Source organism: Equus caballus, chromosome 14 (assembly GCF_041296265.1).
Source record: "Equus caballus isolate H_3958 breed thoroughbred chromosome 14, TB-T2T, whole genome shotgun sequence".
NCBI classification, from domain to species: Eukaryota; Metazoa; Chordata; class Mammalia; order Perissodactyla; family Equidae; genus Equus; species Equus caballus.
In genome coordinates, this window is record NC_091697.1 from 42,365,211 (window position 1) to 42,384,189 (window position 18,979).

At 47.5% G+C, this 18,979-nt stretch overlaps 1 protein-coding gene across 9 annotated transcripts in view; it reads right to left on the minus strand.

Moving 5' to 3' along the window:
• Positions 1-6,615: 6,615 nt before the first annotated feature.
• The window catches only part of SLC36A1 (solute carrier family 36 member 1), a 52,998-nt gene continuing 40,634 nt past the window's right edge, over positions 6,616-18,979 (minus strand). For 7 of the 9 annotated variants that reach the window (XM_070233984.1, XM_070233979.1, XM_001501301.6 and 4 more), the window contains one exon: positions 6,616-11,054. In XM_070233984.1, coding sequence (XP_070090085.1) covers positions 10,783-11,054 — 272 coding nt within the window. In that variant the 3' untranslated portion in view covers positions 6,616-10,782. Of the gene's footprint in view, positions 11,055-16,980; positions 17,863-18,979 lie in introns of those variants that run through there. The other 2 variants (XM_070233981.1, XM_070233980.1) reach the window with 2 other exon arrangements.

Below are 18,979 nucleotides of genomic sequence, written 5' to 3' on the forward strand. Positions count from 1 at the left end.
AGAGGGCTCTCTGGGATCAAGACCCAGCCTACTGAGCCACTGAAGCCCTGAAGGTTTCCAGGAGAATTCTCCCATCTCAAGGCCCTGGGGCTGTGATTCCAAATGTCCTGAACCTGAAAGAGCAGAACGATGGCAGAGAAAGGCAGAGCCCAGGTCTCCTGACTTCTGGGCTGGGCGTTTCTACAGTTCACCATAAGCATCTCACTACCACCTTTTACTGGCACTTGCTGCATGACAGCTGCTGAGCAGGCCTTGGCATATCTTACCTCATCTGATCCTCACAAAACCCCAGGAGCTAAGTGCTGTCACCTCCATTCTACAGATGGAGGAACAGAGGCACACAGAAATTAACTGGCTTGCAACTTATGTTACAGACTTAAAGCAAAGACACTCAGTTCGAGCAACAGGATTCAGGGCAGGGCTGCCTGACTCCAGCTCTGTGCCTGACACTTGGGTTCACGAAACAAATGACAGATACAGGACATCAGAGGACTGAGGAACAGCAGCGAGAATGACTGAGAGGCTTCAGTCTCATGACCCAGCTGAGTTCGGAGGCCTAGAACATCAGTATAATTCTGGGTGGCGTTAACAGAACCAGAGCGTCCAGATCTGGGGAGGTGGGTTGGCCCAGCGCTGGGGCTCAACGCCAGGCCACTCCTGTAATCCGGCATCCAGTTCTGAGGCTGGACCTTAAGAGCGACAGGGCAACCTTGAGCATTGCTGGAAGAGGGCAGCCAGGACAGGGCTGAGGGGCGAGGACTTAGGACCACGGCCCGTGAGGAAGGGCAGCTGGAATCCGCCGGGACGATGGCAAAAGAATAGTGAGACTGCTCCTTGGGGTGGCGGTGGAGGGAGGGCGGGCCTGAGCAACGGCACCCTCACGTGGGGCTTTTCACGACCTTATAGAGAAGGCAGGTGTATCTTGCAGAAATCGGAGCTGTGCTCTGGAGGGAGGCATGTGAGGTCTTGTTGGGAGGACTGAAGCCACCCCTAGAACCCCCAAAAGTGAGTCTCTACGGTGGAAGACCAGCAAAGCCAAAGGCCTTGGAAGGAAAACTACTCTCTTTTGGGCTGAAGATTATGGAGAGTCTAAAAAACAGAGGGGGGAAAAAAGATATAGCACGAAAGTTTTCAGATATGTTGTGGCTTGCTCCGGGCCCACGGCTAGTTCAGCAGAGAATGGCTGACCCACCCTCCTGTACCACATGACGAACTGGTGAAATGCCAACCTGCAAGGGAGCTGGGCCCACGTGCTGAAGAACAGCCCGGGCAGCAGCATCTCAGGGCAGCCCAGAAGCTCTCAGGCGGCCTCTGCCAGCTGCATGATCAGGAGAGGCACAGGCTGTCCCACCGAGCGAAGAGCGGGAACTCCCTCAGGGACTGGGCTGGGAAAGACGAGCCTTTAGAATTTTCTCAAGGTTCCTCAACAAATCTATGGGTCCAACCAAGGAAAGTGCTTGGTTTGATTGATACCAAATTCAAAATATATAGAGTGACAGCACCTTACAGGCCAGGCATCACTCCCAACTGGAAGAAGCTGCAGTGAATTTAGAAACCAACCCATTCCAGACACATGACCAGCCCCACGGACTGGCACTGGGAGGTCAAGTCTGATCTGATCAACGCCTCAAGTAACTCATGATCTAGGGAAAGTGGCCAAGGAGTCACATCTCTCTAGCATCAGAAGCCATGAGGCTAACCAGAGAAGTGATGTCACGTCGTTGCTAGGGAGGGAGCTATAAATTCTGACCGACACGGCTGGGGAAGGTTCTAGAGAGAAGCAGCCATCTGAGCTGGGTCTTAAAGTTGAGCTTCAGATTTAGCACAGAGAAGGGCCAGCTAGCCTAAGAGAACAGCCTAAAGAGAAGGCATACATGTTTTGAGTATTTGAACAAGGAGGGGTAGTTCCGATGGGCTAGGCTGGAATGTGGGAGGACTTAGGCGCCCAGACGGGGGCTGGAAATGTTCTGTGTCCACTGAGGGCTGAGAGGGCAGGAGCGACAGAGCCAGCAGCAGGGAAGCAGACCTCAGGGCAAAGACTCGAGGCTGGAGTCAGACAGACGTGGCTCCACCACTGAGAAAACGTGTCATCTTGGGCAAGTTATTTAACTTTTTATGTCTCAGTTTGAAAAGTGGGGATATTACCAGCACCTTCTCTCCCTGGATCTGAGTACTAAGGGAGATAATACAGGCAGAATGCTTAGCAGAGTTGGAATAATAAATGCTCAGGAGATGATAGATATTTTATCGCTACTATTAAAAAGGCAGACCTTTTCATAGTATCCGTAACCACACACTCACCTCTGTTCCGTGGCCAAGATAAAAAGACATCCCCCCAGCTAGGGGTAGGTAGGGACTAAACGTATTAAGACAGAACCTCTCAATGGCAGAGGGGGCAATTTCCATACCACCCCCCCCCCCCACACACACACACACAAGGGGACGTTTAGCAATGTCTGGAGGGACTTTTGGTTGTCACAACTGGTGGGGTGCACCTGGCATCTAGTGGGTAGAGACCAGGGATGCTGCTCAACATGCTACAATGCACAGGACAGTCCCTACAACAAAGAATTATCCAGCCCAAACATACATAATACTGACATTGCTGCCTTCATGTAGCACCATAGCGGCTGGGAATCGGGCCGGAGGCAATAATTCCCTTGTACCAAGAAAGCAGCTATGGCATATGGTTGAGCTCATTTATAAAAAGGCTCCATTCTGGATTCTGCATTTGTCAGAGTAAATATCAGGGTGAGTAAAAAACAGAGGACCATCCAACAATATCTAAAAAGAAAAAAATCTCATGACCAAGCAGGATGTATTCCAGGTAAGCCAGGCTGGTTCAATATTCAAAAATCAATCCATTTAATCCACCACACCAACAAGTGAGAAAAGAAAAACTGCAGGATCCTATTGATCGATGCAAAAAGAGCATTTGACAAAATTCACCCATTCATGATACCAAAAAATCTCTCAGTACAGAAATACAGGGAAACCTCTAGAAAAATCCTACAGCAATACAACTATCTCTATTTGCAGACAACATGACTGTCTACACAGAAATCCCAAGAAATCTAACCAAAAAACTCATAGAACTATTAAGTGAGTGTACACAGGTTGCAGGATACAAGATTAACACACAAAAATCAATTACATTTCTATACACTATGAATGAACATGTGGAAACTGAAATTAAAAACACATTACCGTTTGCAAATGCTCCAAAGAAAATTAAATACTTACTGGGGTATAAATCTAACAAAATATTGATAAGATCTGATAAATGGCTAAAATAAAAAATAATGACAATACCAAATGCTGACCAGGATGCAGAGAAATTGGATCATTCGTACATTGCTAATAGAAATGTAAAATGGTACAGCCACTCTGGAAAATGGTTTGAAAATTCCTTTTAAAACTGAAAAGGAACTTACCATACAACTCAGCAATTGCACCCTTGGGTATTTATCCCAGAGAAGTAAAGACTTATTTTCAAGCAGAAACTTGTACATGAGTTCTTACAGCAGCTTTATCTGTAATAGCCAGACCTGGAAGCTACGCAAATTCTCTTCAATGGGTGAATAAATAAACTGTGGTACATCCATACCATGGAATACTACGCAGCAATAAAAAGGAACTATTCATACTTGCAACAACTTTGATGAACCTCAAGGTTATTATACTGAGACAAAGAAGCCAATCTAAAAAAAGATACATACAGCTTAATTCAACTTATATAACATTTGTGAAATAACATAACGATAGAGATGAAGAACAGATTAGTGGTTGCCAGGAGTTAGGGCTATGGGGGAGCACAGGGGGTGAGGGGGTCTATAAAGGGGACGCACGAAGGAGTCTTGTGGTGATGGTACAGTTAAGCATCTCAATTGTGGTGGTGGAAGCTACACGTGTGATAAAATTGCTTAGAGCTATAGACACAAACACGCATAAGTACATGCACAGACACAGTGAGCGCATATACACCTGGAGAGATCTGAATGAGCTCTATGGATTGTGCCCACGTCAATTTCCTGGTTTTGATAATGTATTATAATTATGCAAGATGTCAACACTGGGGAGACTGGGAGAAGGGTACCTGGACCTCCCTATGCATTTCTTTGCACCTTCCTTTGAATCTATAATTGCTTCACAGCAAAAGCTTAAATTTCTTTAAGAAGACAATTTTAAAGAGGAAAAGTATTTGAACAAACACTTAAGAAGACAGACCAACGGCAAATAAGCCCAGAATAAGATGCAGAACATCACTAGCCATTAGGTAAATGCAAATTAAAACCACAATGAGGTAGCACTACACATCCATTAAGATGGCTAAAATTCAAAAGGCCACAGTAGGAAGTATCGGTGAGAATACAGAGCAACGGGCGCTTTCATAAATCGTTGGTAGGAATCCAAAATAATATAGCCACTTTGGAAAACAATTTTCCAATTTCTTATAAAGTCAGTATACACTTACCGTACAACCTCACAACTCCACTCCTAGGTATTTACCCAAGAGAAATAAAAACATATGTCTACACAAAGATCTGTACATGAATATTTACAGCAGCTTTATTCATAATAGCCCAAAACTAGAAGCAACCCAAACAGCCATCAACTGGTGAATGAATAGACAAATTATGGTTCGTCCATGCAACAGAATATTATTCAGCAATAAAAATAAACTACTGATACATGTAACAACACACATGATTTGCTAAGTGAAAGAAGCCAGACAGAAAGGACTCCATCTGTAATGGTTCCATTTATATGACATTCTAGAAAAGGCAAAACTAGAGACAGAAAAATCAGGTCAGTTATTGCCACAGACCAAGTGGCTTGGGGATGGAATTGATTACAAAGGGACATAAGGGAAATTTGGTGGGTAAAGGAAACATTCTATATCTTGATTGAAATGGTGGTCAAACGACTGCATGCATTTGTCAAAAGTTATTGAAATGTACACTTAAAAAACAGGTGAATTTTATTATATGTAGATTATACTCCAATTTTTTCAAAAAAAGGTACGGGGAGACCAATGGCCAAGGGTCTGGTAAAGTGCACCAATTCAAGACACACCCGGTTTCTTAGCACGCATCTGCAGTGGGCCGAGTCTGAGGGCAGCCCATGTAGCAAAGGGCCCCAGGTTTAGGGTGAAAATTCAGTCCACCATCACTCAATGTATGCCTCCAGCAGTGCAGTGGGCCTACCTTGAGGGCCCTGGTTACCTGGAAGGAGGGATTATGGCCATTAAGTATGGAATAAAAACATGAAGAGGTGAACAGACTACAAAGGATTGAATATTCTGCACAAAGGAGGTGAGTAAGACGTGGTCACAGCAAATGAGCGCATAACCGAAAAGCAAGTAAAACTGCCTCTCTCTGAGCCTTTTCTTCAATTCAGCTAATAGCTCAGAAAATGGTTCTTAATCCCTTCCTGCCAGGTACTTTATAACGTTCTCTCTGATCGTCAAGACAATCCCTGAAAGCGGGCCTCCCCCGCCCCGAGGCTGTAACAACGAGGGGAGGCAGCCAGTGTTGGGAAGTGCTTGGGTTCTGGAATCAAAGGGCTGCGTGTGTATCCCGATTCTGCCACTGACTGGTTGGTGACCTGGAACAGTCACTGAATCCCTTTGACCTCCCCCTTAGTTCCAATAATAATCCTGATAATTGAAAACAGTCACAACGCGTTCCCAACCTTCCTGTGTCAGTAAAATGTTACACTTTAAGAGTGTTCCTTGAGGGCTCTGCTTTTAAACAAATCTAATTCAGTAGCCACCAAAAATTAGTTTTCAAATCATCTAAGAGGCAGCTCAGATGGTCTTGTTTTTCTTCTTAAACGCGACAAAAAGGGAAGGATGCCATCTCTTCCACTGTCCTGAAATCAATCTCCCCACTTGAAGAAAATTGGGTGTTACCTCTCATATCAGTCAGGATTCTTCAGAGAAACAGAACCAGTAAGATGGAGACATACACACATACACACACATCCATCCATACACACACGTACACACATACACACAAACATAATGAGGGAATTTCAAGCTGGAAACCCTCGGGCAGGAGCTGATGCTGCAGTCTTGAGGCAGAATGTCTTCTTCCTCATGAAACCTAGTTTTGCTCTTAAGGCCCTTCAACTGATCGGATGAGGCCCGTCCACATTTTTGAGGATAATCTCTTTTATTTGAAGGCAACTGATTATAGACATTAACCACATCTACAAAATACCTTCACAGCGACACCTAGGTTAATGTTTGTTGAAGACCTGGGTTATTCAATACTATAACATAGCCACGTTGACACACAAAACCAACCATCACACCTGTTCCGTGTGGGCATCTGACATGCACAGAGAGGGCTGGGAATTCCTACTCAAGTTTTCAAGAGAAGAAGAAACAGCAATTTAGGAAGGACAGGATTGTCTAACAGAAAAATAACTACCTGGTCCCTTTCTTGGGAACTCTTAATTACATAGATGGTTCTACTGTTCGCACTACTCCCCCGGATGAGCTCTCTGACATAAACTAGAAACATTTTAACCTGAGATCTAGTAAAGGGATCTGAGTGACATTAAAAAAAAAAAAAAAAAAGTGAAAACAAAGACACAGACCACAACCTCTCAAAAATAAAAAATAAAATTCATTTATTGAAAAGGAAAAGTTTAACACATGATCTGTATGCAGAAACCAAAATGAGATCTTCTTTAAGCTCCTGCACGATCCACATCTCTACACATACCATGAGGGAAATATACATCCACGTAGGCACATGACATACACAGTACTGTCTGGTTATCAAGACCTGCAGGACACTAGTTTTTCAAATGCCTCTTACTCACACATCCACTGACATGTTTTACAATAGAGTCACATAAGTTTATGGTTCACTAGAAGAAGATAGCTTCCCCAGCATCACCCTGATTTAACCAAAAGAAGGCGGCTTACAGCGGGTACCCTCCACCCTTATTTCCCACTCTCCCACTCCAATAACCTCATATCAGCACCATTAATGTCTCCTGGCCAGGGAACGACCCAGCAGCCCAAAGACAGGGAAGAAATGTAACAGGCTGATGCTGTCAGAGCAAACAGCCTTGCAAGCAGCAGGACTAACTGTCTGGAAGTGTTGACCATGACTTCAAAGACAAACCCCACCCCTCCTCTCCCCTAATGGTCTTGGGGATTTGTAAAGTACTCTGGGAAACTGAATTCTAAGGCAGCCTTGAGCTGACTCCTCAACACCACGTCGGTCGTGCCCCTTGCATTCTATGTCCCTTCTGGGAGGAAGCAGCTGCGGGTTCTGACTCGGGGCCGATGTTGGGCCTTAACACCTGATCAGCTACGAAATAAAACCCGCTGATACATACCCCCTTGCTGTGCGTAGTGAATAGAGCTGTAAACAGACATAAAATGAGATTTTGCACTTCCAAAAAACATGAGGCAAACATGTAGTGTTAAACAGGGATGACATTCTATAACTTAGGAAGGGAGAAATTCGAGAAGGAAAAAGTAAGACAGGAGAACAGAAAGGGGGAAAAGACTCCTAATGCACCTGTTTGGGATCATCACTTTAAGACAGATGATAACGTTGCACGTTTTACCTTTCAGTGGGGCAGAGGGTGAGCAGTGCGGATCAGCTAAAGGATGTAGCTGGAGGGGTGAGTGACAGAGAGGGAGGGTGCAGGCTGCAGGCCCAGAGCTAAGACCCGCTACCCATTCACATACACCTGGCCAGGGTTTGGGCAGAGGAAGGGCTCCCAGCAGCCAGACAGCAGCACAGTATTATAATGTCACTTGTGAACGGTGACACCTTCTAGGCAAACTGAACAGAAGATGCCAGGTCATGCTCTTCCCAGCAAGCAGCTGCATTTAAGGGGAGGCTCATGCCCACAGAGCTGGAAACCTGCTCCCAACAGCGGTGTCTGCTGGGGAGGACCAGGGGCCCTGAGAAGCTACTTCCAGGACTGCCTGGGCAGCTGGGGGAGGGACAGAGGCTAACAGCACCGGGCCAGAAAACCCCCGGCTGGCCTTTGGTCTGGCAGACGCAGGCTCACACCCCAGAAAGCCTTTGCTCTCTTGTCCTTCATCAGACTTCTACTTACGCTGGCGCTTTACACCAGGGGCTGGAGGAGGACACGGGAGAGGCTGGGCAGCTGGCTCCGAACGAGCAGTGGAAGAAATCAGGGAGGGGTTCCCTGACTGAAGAAGCACCGTGGGCAGCAGAAGAGTCGGCTTCCCTGAGCTGACCCAGAAGAGGAGGAAGGGCTTCCTGCCGCTACCGTCTTCCAGCTGACTTTACTCAACAGCTAGTTGCTGTGCAACTGCACGATCGGGAAGGTCCCCTGACTGGGCCGCCTGGCCTGGGTCTTCGCAGCAGCCACGCGATCAGGCTGTCAAGGCAGCAGCAGCACAGGAAAGAGATCACAGAGGGCAAAGGCCATGCCAAATGAGCTTCCAGAAGCCCCAATGCCAGGGCTGTCTCTGGTACACACCATCTTCCCTGGGCCAGGGATCCTCAAGCAATAGTCTGTGTTTTGCTAAGACCTGGGGCCAGAGGACCTCAGGTCCCAGCGTCACAGTCCCAGTCTCACTACCCTCCTGGATGGGGCCGCCTCTCGCAGCTCGGAGTGCACAGAAGCCTCCAGTGCAGAAGCTGTGGGCAGGACACGGGTCTGACCTGCTTCTACTGGCACGCACCTGCTCACGGAGAACAACTCTCAGGACCGCTGCAGAAGGTCGGCTGGAGCCCGGGCTCGCATAGAAGGAGGACTGTTCTAGAAGCCACTTTGGTAACTTCTAGGCCTGAGGCTTCAGAGGACAGGGCCGCTGCTCCCTCCAGCCAGAATCTTGATCCTATTAGAACCTCTTAGTGACCATCCAAGAACAGAAAGAGTGAAAAGTGTCATTCTCCTAAGGGAGACCAAGTCACCACTCATCACATCTTCCTAAGTTCATAAATTATCAGGTAGGTTAGGAGTCACTGCAATAAGAGAGTTTCGCTTTGGAACGGAAGAGAAAGAAAAAGCCGGGGCCGTGGGGGTGGGTCACAGCCCTTATGAGCTTTGGTGAAATACAAAAACAAAACCCCTGACAAAGTTGTGCTGCTGTCTCCACTTTCAGGGTGAACAGTCTCTCCAGGTGAGCAAGAGCCTGGTGACAGGAGTGGAGGACAGCAGGTCCCATGAACACACACACACACACAGCTCGAGAGACGGAGAGTAATGCATACCCTTCTGAAACCCTTCTCACACCAAGAGCGAAGGAGAGGCAGCCGGAAGCAAGGCAACGCACCTTCCCCTGCCTTCTCTGCAGTCTGCTCCCAAGTCGGAAAGCTGGCCTTGAGGGGAGCCAACCCTGAGGCTACTTCTGTTACTCAGGGAGGCATTGAGGGGAGCAACAGGGGTCACAATTAGTGTTTAGCACACAGGGGACCAAAGTCCCCAACCAAGTGGTTCTTTTAGAAGTCCAGGTCTTGGAGGCAGCTTGGGGTGGGCACTGTTTCTGCCCTGCTCCCCGTTGATTGTAAACAACCAAGCACCGTATCAGACCAGTGGCTGTGCATTCTAGGAACTGAACTGCACCCTCTCTGTGCACACTGGCTTCATCTTCTCATCCATAGCAACAGTGTGGGTGTCTTCCTGGCATGTGGCAACTGAATGCTGCCATGCCGTTTACTTGTCAAGGGCTGAGGCTGCAAAACGGGCCTGAACGTACAAAGCAACCACTTTATAAGCCTCCCGTGGACAGACACACACCCCACTCAGCCGCCTTTCCCCTGGCCTCATGCACTGGCAAGTATTTCCTGAGTCCTTCACATCTTCTCAACATGAAATCAGGCTGGCCAACGGGAGGCAGAGTCCACGCCCCCCACAGAGATACACCCAAAGGCGACCCTAGTTCAACCCTTTGGGGTCCTCAGCCAGCAGTGCTGAGGAGCAAAGCAGACAGTTCCTGGAGTAAGTTTCTTTTCAGCAGGAGAAGCTGAGCAAAAGTTTACTGAGGAAGGAACAATTCACGACAACTCCAGATCTAGAGACAGAGTCTAAACCCAAAAGCTAATTTAAATAAAATATAAATATTTTCAATTTAGGGAGCGCTTGATATCTTTTGGGAGCTAAAGCAACTAAGAAGACAGTCTCGTGACCCACACGAGTGATTCGGAGAGGAGTGGGTGTTGTCAAGGGTCACGGCAAGCCAGAGAGAGGAGAGATTAAAAGCTCCAGCTTTGGGGGCTGGTTTCAAACTACTAGGTAGGTCCAGACACTGTCTGGAGACCTGAATAGGTAGGAGAACCTCAAGGTAAAACACTTGGGACAGAGAAAAGCAAGAGCTAGGCTTGGCTTTGTAAAGACGGGGAGCTCCCACTTATTTGATCTAGGCTTGGCCCAGGAAAGGAGGAAACGTGAGGTGGGGGACGCTAACATTTTTAAATAAAGTGAGTTGTGCAACAGGAATAATTTGGGGGAGGGAGGTCAGAAGGAGGGAGGCAGGTAAGGGGGGAGGCAGGTAAGGGACGAGGCAGGATGAGGGAAAAGAGCTGAAAGGTTTGGGGTTAAAATAAGTACAAGGGAACAGTGATGGCACTGCCACTAGAGGTACCTCTCAGGTATCTGCTACCCGCTTTCTCCCCTGCCGTTGGCCCTACCTGGCCCAGGGGTGCCAGGCAGAGAGGTTCCCAGACAGCAACCTTGCCTTTCCCCAGAGCCTGGACCCTGCTTGAGGCTCTGGGGCCAGGTGCTGGGGAACATACAGCGGTGGGGCGGGCAGGTACAGGCAATGCACCCAGATCACTATAGAAAGGCACTGGTGGAGTTGATGAAGATGGGAGTGTCGCTTGGCTGCATCAGCTCGTAGAGGGCCTCATACGTCCCCACCACAAAGCCCACGAAGCCGAGGATGCTGATCAGGGCGTCCTTGGTGATAGTGAGGGGGCTCATGCCCTCCGAGTAGTAGGTGGTGATCTCCAGAAGGGGCGGGATGATGAGGGCCAGGGCGCTGCTGCTCACAGAGCCCACCAGGGAGATGACGAGGTCCAGGCGGGGGATGAGGACAGCCAAGATGCCTGCAGGAGAGAGGACATGCTTGTTCAAGACTGCCCAGAGCTGGGAGAGACTGTTCAGCAAATTTAGCAAGTATCCTTCATATAGAATGGAGAGCTCTAAGGAAACAGATGGTATCCAGCCCAATCTTTCATTCCACAGATGAGAAATGCCCAGAGATGTGGAATAACCTGTCTCTCACTGCAAGGTTGGCAGAACTGGGACTGGAACTCATGTCTCCAGGCTCCAGTTACCTGGATTTTAGCTTTTCCTGCTACAGTACATTGACTTCCATCCTTCCAAGGAAAAGGAACCAACTTACACACATTCCAGGACAATCTGATCCCTACCAAATGAGAGAGAGTGTGGAGCAGAAAAGGAGGTGGGCCATTTCTGGCCGACTGCTCATTTTCTTACCACTGAGGGCATCTCCAATACAAACATCTCTACTTGATTGACAAGAAACCAAACAGGAAAAAACCCTCCTTCTCCTGGAATGATACCATGATAAACCCCATTTCATAGAACATTTTCATACAGGGAAAGCAGAAGTTGTTCTGCGTGCAGGCTGACCTCAGGGGCAAGGCCCCACACCATGGCCACGTCCCTGGGCCAGGACAAGCTAGCAGCTCCTACACCGGAAACTAGCCACGGGTGTATGAGAGGAAGGCGGAACTGAGGAAGATGAATGGCGGGCTGCATCAGGAAATGACATCGGCTTCCATATCACACCAAGGACCGCACCACTGCCACGCAGGTCCCATAGTTCTGTTTAAAACCAAGGGAGGAGGCTCCACTGACCACGCTTATTCCCATGCCCACTGGTCCCACTGTTCCCATCTAACTCAGCTTTCCAGTGGGGCTGGGTGGGGGGGAGTGAAAGCCAATGTTTCACAAGTTACTGAGGATTTTGAGGATTATGGGCTCTGGAATTAGGCTCTTGTGTTTGAACCCTGGCTTTCCGCAAGTGACACTGGGGAAATTATGGCTCCCTTCTATTCCTTAGTTTTCTTGTTAGCAAAATGGGGATATTAATAGCGCCTATGTCACAGAGATGTCATGATGATCAAATGAGGTCACACAGGCCTTAACAAAAGGTCTGGAGGACAACAGGCACATAACACAGTTGGTAGTATCATCGCTAGTGTATATTGTCTTGCTCATGTAAAGTGCATCATTAACTGGTTATTAATTAACTGTATTCTGCCCAATTGTCTTCCCCGCTGCCAGGCTCCCCCTGGAGGTCCTCAGCACCGAGCCAGCGGTCCAGGGCACGTCTATGACCTCACCGATCCCTCTGAGAGGGCCACATTTGATATCGGGGTTTCAGCACTAACTTCATTTCATAAAGTAAAAACGGAGTCCAGTCACTGTGAGGAAGGCGTCACACTGGTGAGACTGGCAGGACATCTCAGCCCAGGGCGGCCGGTTTCCCCCTTCAGACAGACTGTCTGGATCGATCGCCGCCTCTTTGGCTGAGCACCAGACGAAAGGACTGGGCTGCACTTAGAGGCCAGGTTTTACGAGAAACACTTACTTTTAAACTGGAATACCACTCCCTGCAGTAAAAGGAGAGGCCCGTGGGAACCGGGACTTCCCGGAGGGGAGCACATTCACGTCTCCTGTCTCGCTCTTACACAGAAGCTGTGCTCTCTGATCCTGCAGTCACTGGCTACTTACATTTAGGTGAATTCGGTTCCTCATTCACACTGGCCACATTTCAAGGACTCAACAGCCACCTGTGCATCGTGGCTACTCTCTTGGACAGCACGAACCCAGAACACTGCCATCATGGCAGAAGATCTAGCATCCAGTAAACAGCACTGCAAGGCATCCACTCATTGAGCTGAATTTGCCTCGACTCAATGGGTATATAAATCCCCCATATCATTATTGTTCCCCTGGAAAGAAAGGCCCTCAGAGAGGTAAATGATGGAAAGTGGCAGAGCTGGGACTAGAATCTAGGACCTCAAGCCCTTGTCACATCACAGACCTGATGAGTAAGAAAATACAGAATGATACCTGTAGGAAGAGAGAGAACGGGGATCTGGCTGATCAGCAGAAAGGTCCTGTCTGAAGAACTGGGGGAGTCAGATATCGGATTAGTTTCCCAAGGACGCACATTGTCTGGCAAGGAATCCAGTATCCAGTCACCCCTGACCCCTCTCTGCTTTGTAAAGGAAACCAGGCAAGAGTTTTGACACTGATGCTAAAAGGGGGTCTAGGGATACTGAGTCTCAGGTCTGCCTCTGCCTCGGTTTTATGGCCCTGGGGCAACCTCTTCCCTCTTTCCTTCTTCTGGTAATCAACCATAGTGGCAATTATCCATTAACACCTTCACTGTGCTGAAGCCTTCAGAAAGTAGGTGGTTTAACTTGCACTGCAAGTTAAAACTAGTCTGTTTCAGCCCTTAGTTGTTCCTAAATAAACAGAGTTGGTGATATTCCCTCAAACCTTCAGAGTTGAATTTGGAGGTAAAGCGTTTGTAGGCTGATAACAAAATGGCATTCTCATCATGGATAACCTAATGCTCAAAAAGAGCTGATCTGCTGTGTGACCTGGAATAAGATACTTGCCCTCTCTGGGGCCTGGGTCTCCATCTGCCTAATGTCAGCCTCACAGTGATGGTTCCACATGTTCCAATTTGGGTGAGTAGTAGGGTGGAAACAGCATGGAGGTAGCAACCAGAACCGAGCCCAGGGAGAGGCTGGTGCAGGGATGTGGTTAAGAGTGCAGGCTCAGGACTCAGATCTAGGCTCCACTCCCAACTCTACCACCAACCAGCCAGTCACTTAACCTCTTTAAGACTCATTTCCCTTGCTGCTAAATAGGGACGGTCAAACGAGATCATTCGCGTAAAGAACTTACACTACTAAGCACATCATAAACATCTCACAAATGTTAGCTAATAGAATACCACCCCTGCTCAGTAGCAGGCTGTAACCCCGGGCAAGTCAGCAGGCCATTCTGAGCCTCAGTTCATTTACCCACGAAAGGAGGGGATTGTATTAATACTGGATGATTGCTGAGATCTCACCCAACTCTGGAATTTCAAAGAATGGTACAATGCAGATTTAGTTACTTAGGAAAGTGTGCTGGGATGTGTCGCTCAACTCACTACCATCTGGGAAGCACCGTGTGCTGCTCCAGAACGGCACAGCAGAGCCAGGGTTCCTCTCCTGGAACACAGGGTGTGCCCAAAATGGAGCTTCTAGCCTGCCTGGTTTCAATTCCTCAAAGGGAGTGTGAGTTATTCCTCTGGCGCCAGCCTCTGGTTTCCACAGATGCTCTAGCCCACTCAAGAGAAAGGAGGCCTTTATCAGAGAGAATGAGCCCCAGGACGAGACAAGTCAGATGACCTGCCAGCACCCCTCCGCGCCCCCCCCATCCCATCCCCCAGCTCTAAGAATCTGTTATCTCCTCTCCCTCTCTCACATTAACCTGGGGGACATATGGGCACGTTACGATAAGAGAGAAGCAAAGTCAGATGTGCTCCAGTCTGTGATAAGAAGTAGAAACAGAAACTTGCGCAATCGAGACATTTTCTCAGATTGGACAGACATGTCCTGCTTCATCATGGTATTTTTAAAAGCAATCTAAAATCCTGTTCTTATTTTTACTACAAAGGATATAAAAGATAAGCATGCTTAACAAAAATGTCCTTAGAAGGGGCAAAACTTTTCTCTTAAAGCCATAGGGCTGCAAAGGGAAGACCTTCTTCCTGTCCCAGCTGGACCAGATACCACAAGTGAACCCTAAATAAAGCCTGATGTTGGAGAGAGAGACTGGGGGAGAAGGCAGGAAGAGTGAGCCTCCCACTAAAGCGGTGGGAGAAGAGGAAGAGCAGGGGACTCACATCAAACGAGCATAAAGAGTCCAAGGGCTCCATAGCAGGGGCATCTGTTTTGCCACCGTGCAAAATGTGGCAAACTAGTTTTACCTAATTCCAGAGGCAGGAATCAGGTACCTAGGAGAGACATGGGAGCGACTAAAACCTCTTCTAGCACTAAACGTCTTTACTCAATGAGTTCAAGCCCTCTAGAAGGAGAAACTCAAGAAGGGAGACATCTCAGGAAGTAGCCAACTGGGGATCCCCTCTCCCCACCCCCCCAAAAAAGAGCACCCCATACAGAGAGGAAGACAGCAGAGTCCCAAGCAGCAGTTCGACAGCCCTCTGCAGCAGGAGCGAGGACAACTCAACCAGACCACATGATGAGTTAAGAGGGTTCCAGTGGAATTACAAAACCTCTTCCCTTCGGGTTAAGAGACGCTAAAAAATATGCTCTTTCAACTGCTGAAGCAACATAAGGCCAACGGCCACATTCAGAGCAGGAACTGACTGGGATTCTGGAGCCTGTGGCTTTAGACCAGCAACAGAAAGAGCTGACTTGCGCACAAGAGAAGAGAAAGTACTGAAGAGAACAACTATTCGCTTACAGCAATGCCTTGGACACTGCAGCTCCCGTGTCCCGAAGCTCTTTCTGGTGTTTCATTATGATTGATGCTGGTAAAGCCCACCTGTGTGCCCGTGAAATGTCTAGAATCTGCCTTTAAAATGAGTATTGGCCTTGGAAAGAATATATAACTTCATTTAATGAGGGTATAAATTTAAAAAATACAATAGTAAGGGGAACAACTGACACGTTCAACACTAAAGGAGTAGTTCAGTAAATATAAGGGGATGCCATGCAGTCATGAAAATATTTATGAAGGATATGTATATGCATGAGAGAATATTTTAAAAAATGCAAAAGACACAGTTATGTGTATACTATGATTGCAACTATTTTTTAAAATGCCCCTGTGAGGATTAACACAGAAGATAAAATGCAAAAAAATTATTTTGTTAAGTCAGTGAGATATTGGGACTTTCGTCTTCAACAACCACCCATCTAGACATTCTTCGAATGTCTTTACATTAACTTTCTTTTTTCCAGCAATATTTTGGTAGAAATTTAAAATAAGGCTCAAAATAATTGTGCAGAATCACAGAAATTTAAACTTGCTAGAAACCTTGGAAATCAGGTACCCTTCATATCTTACAGGTGAGCCAACTGAGGCGTCGTGAGGGCTCCTGGGAGCAGGGGACACAGTGCACAGCAAATTAATGCTGTTGCCCTTGTTCAATGTAGCTGCAAGACCACGAGGTGTGAGAGGCCAAAAGGCGCTGAGAAGCCACGCTGTTTGGACCTGGAAGCGTCATGATCTTATGGGTCTGGCTGTTTGGAATGTTCCGCTGGTAAGCATTCCAGTCTACACAGGCCTCTTAATTGATATGGCTTTACGTGACTACGTCTCCACCAACAGGCTTCTGAAATTCTCATCCCGAAGTGAAATAAAATGTTTAATGTGGCAAACGCCACAGAGAATTCGTACGAACCACTGAAGGACAGGTTAGTGCCTCATGGAATTCAAAGAAACTATTCTGACACCTCCGGACTCCCCCGGGTGCAGCCAGCCTCTTCCAGCCTCTCCTTCTACACAAGCTCTCCGGACATCAGGTGACCCGCTGAGCCTGCATTTCTAAACATATGGGCTGGAAGGAAATACTGTCCCATATGAGATCATAACAAAATGAGCACCATTCTCTGACACGCTGATTTTCCCCTCCCTTCCTCTCCAACAGTCTGAAATTTAGCAACACAAAGTAGACACAGCAATCTTTGGGGGATGGAGGAGAGTGGTGAGGAAGTTGAATTGCAAGTGGGGAAAAAAAAAAGAGGCTGAACCAAATTCCCCTGTCCTTTTGAGAACAGAGGGTGAGGAAGAGGAGGAAAAGTGTGGAAAAAGACAAGAAAACACCAGAAATAGCAATAAAACAAGCTGCCATTAAAATTTATGGGCCGAATTGAAAACAATCAGTTATATCAAAGATTTAAAATCATATACCAATCAACCTTGTGCCCAAAGATGGCAAAGTACAGAGAAACAAGAACAAAATGAACTCACACAAATACATTTCAGTTGGTGATACAGTGAAATGCCTCTCCTGAATCCCACGATTACTTCAAAGTCTCCAGCGAAGGGAAGAGGAGCCAGAGAGCTCAGAGATGAAAGGCTGCATCCTTTAATAGGATGACCATGCAACGCTAAGTCACAAGAGATCACAGGAGAAGGGAAAACAACCAAATGTGCTTGAAGATCAAAAGCAGCTTGCGTCCTTTGAGCATCATGCTGTAGAAGGGAGAAGAAAGCCACTGACAGAGCCAGGAAAGGCGAAGCAGAAACCAAGAGGCACCGAAGGACTGCATGGCGTCTATGACTCAGAGACTGCTGGCTCCTGCAGGGCGCAGCAGAGAGACACCTGGCAGGAAGGAAGACATATGCTCCCGGAGGCAAAGCCAGGCTGGAGAAGAAAATGGGGCAGCGAGAGGAATGAGGCCCAGCACCAGTGCTCCAGATCTTCAGGCAGGGAGAAGGAGCACATTTTACCTAGACAGACCGACTTTTTCTAGAAAACCACATTGAAACAAAGCCAATTATTTAGACTATTCCCATCCTTTGGATGTAAGAATCGGGGCCAGGAAAGTTGATGTTATTGACACTGTGAACATGGAAGCCATCTCCTCCACACTTAGAGCTAATTCATCTGCAGAAAAAACATGCATAGCTGATCAAAGTACCAGGAACTGCTGGCAGAAGATAGGAGCAAACTAGAATCCAAGCATTCTATCTTAGCATATATTAAGGGAATTTACTAGAAAAGCAAGATATATCACGTTCCTTCCTTTTCAGTTGCTCCAGGGCAGTGGTGGCCTGTGGGCAGCTTAGGGCACTGGATTAGGTGCTGAGGCAGGACTAGGAGAGGGCCTGACATCTGCTGGAGAGAGGCTATAAAAAGTCAAAGTGTTGCCATCAGCTATTGGGGTCTGGAGAAATCAAGTTATCAACCCTCCACCCAGCTCCCACCCAGCCCCACCCTGTAAGAAATCTTTAGAAGGAGTGCTGCCCAAGATGAAAGCAGAATGCCATGCGAAGGCCTTCAGTTTTTTAGCTCTACTGAGCTCTTTCCATGCAGATCCAGGATGCTGAATTTCTACCCACTATCCTGGAAATAAAATGAGGAAGAGAACTGCAGGTGGCTTGAGGAGGTCCATCCTGGGATAGGCACTAGTCTGCTCCCTTGAGGAGGTCCACCCTGGGATAGTCACCAGTCTGCTCCCTTGAGGAGGTCCACCCTGGGATAGGCACTAGTCTGCTCCCTTGAGGAGGTCCATCCTGGGACAGGCACTAGTCTGCTCCCTTGAGGAGGTCCACCCTGGGATAGTCACCAGTCTGCTCCCTTGAGGAGGTCCACCCTGGGATAGTCACCAGTCTGCTCCCTTGAGGAGGTCCATCCTGGGATAGTCACCAGTCTGCTCCCTTGAGGAGGTCCACCCTGGAATAGGCACTAGTCTGCTCCCTTGAGGAGGTCCATCCTGGGATAGGCACTAGTCTGCTCCCTTGAGGAGGTCCATCCTGGGACAGGCACTAGTCTGCTCCCTTGAGGAGGTCCATCCTGGGATAGGCACTATGCTGCTTCCCACATCTTGTTGGGTGAATGAAAAGGATGGATAGCCTCTTGCCTGCCCTTCTCTTGCTAACAGTCCACCAATAAAGTCATTTCTGAATTCCAGACTATGAGCCGATCTATACAACTTTCACATCATTCTTCTCCAAAACACTCCATTCTGGTCCAATTAAAAAAATCATACAGATCTTCTTTATTCCAAAGTCAGAAGCTTGGACTGAATAATTTAAAGAAATTTCCAGAGAAGTCTCAATATAATAGGCAAAGATGTTTCTTTTCCCAAAAGAATAAACTTAAAAATAAAAAGCCAAATAGTCAAAAAGAGAAGTTTATGATTCAAGAATTTCAACTTGGAAAGAAATTGCAAATCTCTTAGAAATTCAAATTAGGTACTATAGACCAATTTATTCAGGGGTTCTCTATTCTATCGACTCACAG